Source organism: Neoarius graeffei, chromosome 3 (assembly GCF_027579695.1).
Source record: "Neoarius graeffei isolate fNeoGra1 chromosome 3, fNeoGra1.pri, whole genome shotgun sequence".
NCBI lineage: Eukaryota > Metazoa > Chordata > Actinopteri > Siluriformes > Ariidae > Neoarius > Neoarius graeffei.
In genome coordinates, this window is record NC_083571.1 from 83,978,511 (window position 1) to 83,984,668 (window position 6,158).

The window sequence follows — 6,158 nt, forward strand, 5'->3', positions numbered from 1 at the left end:
CCCCTCTATAATCCTGTGCACGTCCCTGCTATGCGGGTCTGATGAAGTGGCCTGAAGGTGGGCCATGACTCATTTGCTATCAGTGGTGATCTTTAACTCCTCTTAATTCCATCCACGATTTCATTTCTGTAGGACGCATTATTAGATACACTGGTTTATTAAAAAAAAAAATAAAAAAAAAAATCAGCATCAGCTGAAATACCAATAATTATTTTCTAATAAGGTTGAATATGTGGCTGGAATAGAGTAGGATTTATAGATATTTAGTAACAACGGCGATGATGGAGGGAGTTTTTTAAGACTATGAAAAGAAAAAAAAAGTGTTTCGAATTTACGCAGGCTCTATGAAATGCGTAGATGTGTAACCTGGCGCTAAGTGGATCGCGACACATGATGAGAAATGTCAGCTTTTTCGAAGGGGATCTTTGTGGTTTTTCGGTCCACTCCCACCTCCGGCTGCCCACTCATTTTAAAACGTGTGATGTTGCTCAGAGATGCTCCAGTTCTCATTATGGACACCGACTATCCTGAGGTGAGGATGCTGCACGGGCACACAGCCGTCGGCCTGGAGACGCGCGGACGGAGGAAGCTGCCGGTGCTGCTCTTCACCAACAGCATCCTGACGTGCGCCTGTGTGGCTCTGTGCGTCTACACCATCTACAGAACCCAAGAGAAAGCCTGGGTAAGCGCACACATCCGCACACAGGACGGGCTGCGAACCGCTTTAGTCCTGCTTCGGCTCAGATTCTGCTCTGTTTCACAGGGATGAAAAAGCGCCAGGGTGGGTATTTTTTTCTTTTGTTTTAATGGTGACGGGTTTTTCCAAACTGGTTTTTACCTTTAGAGCTAAAACAAACAAACAAACCAAAAACCTTTGAACATCGAAGATGTTTGCGTAGTGGGTGATTCTAATGTTATTTCATAAGCTTTAACTGTATTATAGCACTAGAAATAGATACAGATTGAAATTATATATATACAATAATTATACATCCATACATACATTTATGAATGAATGAATGGTTTATACCTTATTCTAAATAGAAGGCTGTTTTTTACGAGTTCCAATTTATAAAACAACTGTTTGTGCTTTGTCTCCTTGGTACCATATTGTACGTTTTTATATAATTTTTAAAAAAGATTTTTTTAGTTGGTGTCTCACAACTCTTTTTGAGTGGTCCCTAACACTTTTTATTTTTGTCAAAGGGAGGGGGGTAATTTGACACCGGAATAAAGTTTGTCTGTCTGTCTGTCTGTCTGTCTACATTAGACACAGCACAGTCCTTGGTGTCAAATGAACGGAGTCCAACTGGTGTTTCGAATGAACACTGTCCGATAGACACCTGTGTCCTTTCTGTAAACAGGAAATGTAAAATTGTGATATCTGGCAATCTTCTTGACAAAGGGTTTCACTTACGAGTCCATCAAGAACTGGCTGAAAATATGGCTTGTGCTGGATGGAATTTGAATGTGCTTGTGTTAAATATCTCATGCACTCTAAAAAAAAAAAAAATAATAATAATAATAATGGGGCCAGTACCGGTTCTTCAGGGCGATGCCATAGAAGAACCTTTTTCAGGGCTTCAAAGAACCGTTCATGCAACAGTTCTTTAAAGAACCATTTAAACCATTTGTTTGAGCAGTGAAGACAGATTTGTGTAAACATAGCCTATGTGCATTGACCAGCAAATGGTAAGAGAATGCCAGGCTCTGAAGAACCATTTCCAATGTGAAGAACCTTTCGCATAATGTAATGGTTCATCAGAGTTTTGACTCTCCATGGAACCATCCAGAGATTTGAAGAACCACTGAAGCACCTTTATTTTTTAAAGTGTGCAGAATTGAATGATCCCTTTATGAATGAATGAATGAATGAATGAATGAATAGTTTATTTCGGTTACAATCTACAGTACAAAACTTAAATTCTATGCACTCAGCTGATAAAGAATTATTGCACATGCTTGCACTAAACATTTTCTCACAAAAAAATTTAACAAACTCTGTAACCGAAAAAGGAATAGGCTGAAGCCAAGGCTTATTTTTGCCTATCCTGTACAATCCATAAAATAACCCAGAATATCAGTAATACAAGGTAAAAAAAAAAAAAACCTCAATTATTTTTCTTAATCATTTCACGTCAGTCATGTCGAACGGTAAAGAATACTGTTTATTCCGAACAGTATTCTTTACTCAACAGCAGTCTACACAATTTCAAATCATCACTAAGTCCATTCCACAATATAACTTAATATTTCAATATAATTTAGAAATGTTGGTAAGACTTTCACCTCACTGAGTGTCGAAGACTGTAGTTATGACTTGTGATGCCAATCTCCAACTGCACCCAGTTTCAGTGCAGTAAAATCTGCAGTGGTTAACTGACACAGTGATTAATCATGTCCAATTGGGGACACGTTCTGAAAGAGTTAATTCAACACACTCTGTTGATTCAAACCTGGGGATTTTGTTGTGTCTAAGTTCTTCTCACTTATAACAGCCTGAAATAATTTGTCTGAGCTGGAGACTAATTGTAATTTCTCTTTCTGACTCAGCATGGACCATTGCCTGTGGACAGAGGGATATACATGAACTTGTTGAAAGGTGAGCATTTGTGTTTGTTCCACCAATTTTTTTTTTTAGCCAGATTGTGCGTAATGGACACTCTTGATGTCCATCCTCCCACTTCCACCTCCACAACGGACTGATTCAAACAAATAGTTGGAAATAGAGTGGGCAGCAAAACAGCAAAGTGCTACCTCAGCCTGGACAGATGAGGTGTAGAAGGAAGTTATGTATGCCTGAAATATACTGAAGTTATCCTTTGATAATTAAGCATTAAATGGTCTTTCGGGGGGAGGATAATAAACTGTATCTTTCCTTGTCACTGGAATACAGAGTTTGTTCCTTTTGGTATGTTTCTTTTCCCTGCAAATGTGCATGTGGTGTACTTTTTTACATATCTAGTATAAAAAACTAATGTCCATTTATGTATCTTAAATCATTTAAAGGTACATTTTCCCCAACATTTTCAGGTAAAAGATAAATGTTACAGATACCAAAGGTGTACCCTTGAAGGTACCACCCCAGTGATGAGGAATTTTTTTTTCCCCCCGAAAGTGTATGATGTGTAAGTACGAATGAGCCAAACTTGACTGGGGGGGGAGTGCATGTGGTATGTATGTATGTATGTATGTATGTATGCAAGTATGTATGTGTGTGAGAAATGGTATGAGAGCTTGTTTGTGTTTCATGGTTTTGTGACCACTTATTGCAAAATGAAGCAATGGGCAAAAGCACATAACTAACACATTTTCTGTGGTTTTTTTCCCTTCTTTTTTGCAGTCTCCCCAGATTCCCCTTACCTGAACTTCAGTGTGACCTGGAACAATGAACTGAAGCTTGAGTATGGCAGTGAGGTGATGGTGCCTTGCCCAGGCCCCTACGTTTTCTTTATCTGTGCTAATTTACAAGGTAATGGCACCAAAGGCAATCTGACCCTGTCACAGGGGCACAGAAATTTCTCCTTTGAACTGTTTGCCACATTAGAGACAAGGTGTGTGAGACACCAGAAAGTGATCAGCCTCTACGAAAAGGAGAAAGTCACCTTCAGTTTCGAAAACAAGTATGATGAAGAATATATCTTCCTGGAGGACCTCCAGGTAGGCCTACACTACTTGTTGGGAACCCGAAACATTATAACTCCAGATTTTGGCCCACTCTAAAGGAATTATTATCAAAGCCAAGGTATTCCATACCCTGCTCAAGCTAAAACAGAAGTGAAATAGCGTGGATTATTTTTTATTAACACTGAACATTTGTCTCACAGTTAGTAAGCAGATTTACATGGTGTTAAAGTGGTAGCAGATTGAAAGGGTAATTGTCTGTTGCTTTTTATTACACTGGTCTGATAAATGCTTGTGAGGCAAAACAAGACAATAACAGCAAAAACAACACATTATTATAATGAAATGGGGAAAAATTTTTCTACACAAAAAATAGAATATATTAGCAGTTTCTTTTAAAAAAAACAAAAAAGCTGTGTTGATGCCAGATTGAGAAGTTTGTATAAACAGTAGCTCTAACATACTGACACAGCTAATTTGGTTATCAGGCTTACTGCCATTTGTGATGCATCTTCATCATATTGTTACAATATGTAAATTAAGCTATTGGTATGGGTTGCTTTTATCAGAACATGTATTCCTAACCTGAATCTGAAATGAATGCAAAAGTCCTATTAGGGACTATTTGTAAGCTGGGAATGTTTGCAAATGGCTAATTCTCTACTGTATAATGCTACAAAGCCATGCCGTAATGTATTCTATAATAGAAAATATGTGCAGTGATACCATGTTGTATCAAAGTTTACACATATGTAGATGGGTGAATGTATTTTGGTTTTTATATTTAATAGGATTGGCTTGCCTACTAATTTTTAGGCTGTTTTAAAGCTATGCAATAATCACTTTAATAATCAAAGTGATGTTAATGTTAGAATGTCAATGGTCTCAAGGTTTATTTTATGATGTATGGATTCATTTACACATTTACACACAGTACTGTCTTACGCACATGTAAATAAATGTTGCAGACCAAAAATGGCTTAAAAATTATGAAATGAAACATTTCAACATAATATATATACACACAGCAGTAAGCCATAATAAATGAAACAAAGCCAATTTGGTGTGAGACGACCCTTTGCTTTAAAAAAAAAAAAGTGGTCTCAGGTACAGTGAGTGCAGTTTTATAAGGAAATGAGCTGTAGGTTTTACTGAGCATCTTTCAGAACCAGCCACAGTTCTTCTGGACACTGACTGTCACACTCGCTTCTTAAATTTGCATCAATACCCAGTAGCCTTCATTATGTTTTCTTTTTTAATCTGAAAAGCGGTCGCTTTTGTAATACGCTGCTCAGATACACACTTTTGTTTCTGTAATATTTAATTCTGTGCTGGAAAATGAATGTTTGGAACTTGAAAATGTTTTTGTACTGACTCGGTAATGTAGAAGTCATAAAATAGAAATCTATAACAAAATTTGTATGAAAAACATAGGGTGCCTGCCTTTTGCACAGTGGAGTGTGTGTGTATGCATGTGCGTGTATGTGTGTGTGTGTATATATATATATATATATATATATATATATATATATATATATATATATATATATATATAACACACACACACTAGTGAAGTGCTGGAAAACTTGGAAGAAAATATTTAAATAACTAAATACTTATAAAATATCACTAACTGAATGTCCCATTTGATCCAAATTTTATATACTATTTGTTGTATCTGGCAGTACTTTATTTACATAGCAAAGTTTGCACCTCATGTTATGTGAGCCTAATCTGTTGTCAGTGTGGGTGTTTTATATTATATAAAATAAATTAAATGCTGTAAGATCTGCTGAACTAAAAACACAACTTGCTACTGTTTTTATTTCATATATTGGGAGGGAAGACTAACAGTTTATTTTTTCCTGATAGACTCCATATCTCCCACTGTTCTGTCGCAGAGGGATTGGTACTGTAGCTGCAGTTTGGAACAAATGTTCCAATGCAGGCAGCAAAATGACTAACAAATTACATGAAATAAAGTTGTAAGACCTCACCAGCTTGTCATCAGTGTTTCTGCATTAAGTTCTTAGGTAGCATATATCACTCTGTATCACTCTGTCTGGTGAACTCAACAGTGAATCTATGCAAGTGCTCACAGCAGGGATGTGGCTGAGACAAACCTGCTTATAATCTCATATTAGCTAAGGTTAATGAAGTTAAAGCCTTAGCTAATATGATCCAAAACCTCTCTAATGCTTTCAGTATAGTCTATACACTACACTATGAGATGCATTTTAGCATCCCGTCCAATCCTGTCTACCACCATTTTTGAGGTTTGTTGTGACAGCTTGCTAGGAACTTGTTAATAGTTCATGCAGGCAGTAAAAGCTAATCCAGATTCATTTCTGGACAAGTTGAGCATTGAGTTTCAAAACTCAGTTCACCACAGTGGCCATAGAGACAACATCCCCGAAAGAGGGAGAATCTGCTGTCAGGGTATAAGGCATATAAGCTTTCAGTGCACAAGTCTTCAAGTGAACATGTCACTTTTGTTGGCTTCTTACACTGCTCATCAGTTGTTCAGCATGGAT

The 6,158-nt window shown here is 37.2% G+C and overlaps 1 protein-coding gene across 1 annotated transcript; it reads left to right on the forward strand.

The window, feature by feature from the left end:
• The first annotated feature begins 425 nt into the window (after nt 1-425).
• On the forward strand, nt 426-4,600 carry LOC132882954 (uncharacterized). Its single transcript, XM_060916068.1, has 3 exons — nt 426-682; nt 2,554-2,602; nt 3,344-4,600. The coding sequence occupies exons 1-3, from the start codon at nt 482-484 to the stop codon at nt 3,721-3,723; spliced, it is 630 nt and encodes a 209-aa protein (XP_060772051.1). The 5' UTR covers nt 426-481; the 3' UTR covers nt 3,724-4,600.
• The last annotated feature ends 1,558 nt before the right edge of the window (nt 4,601-6,158 follow it).

What these genes read in the sequence shown, in the direction of transcription:
- LOC132882954 (XM_060916068.1), top strand. Translation starts at nt 482, where the DNA reads ATGTTGCTCAGAGATGCTCCAGTTCTCATTATGGACACCGACTATCCT. An exon ending in GAACCCAAGAGAAAGCCTGG is followed by an intron (nt 683 to 2,553) that starts GTAAGCGCACAC and finishes TTTCTGACTCAG; the next exon opens with CATGGACCATTGCCTGTGGA. An exon ending in ATACATGAACTTGTTGAAAG is followed by an intron (nt 2,603 to 3,343) that starts GTGAGCATTTGT and finishes TCTTTTTTGCAG; the next exon opens with TCTCCCCAGATTCCCCTTAC.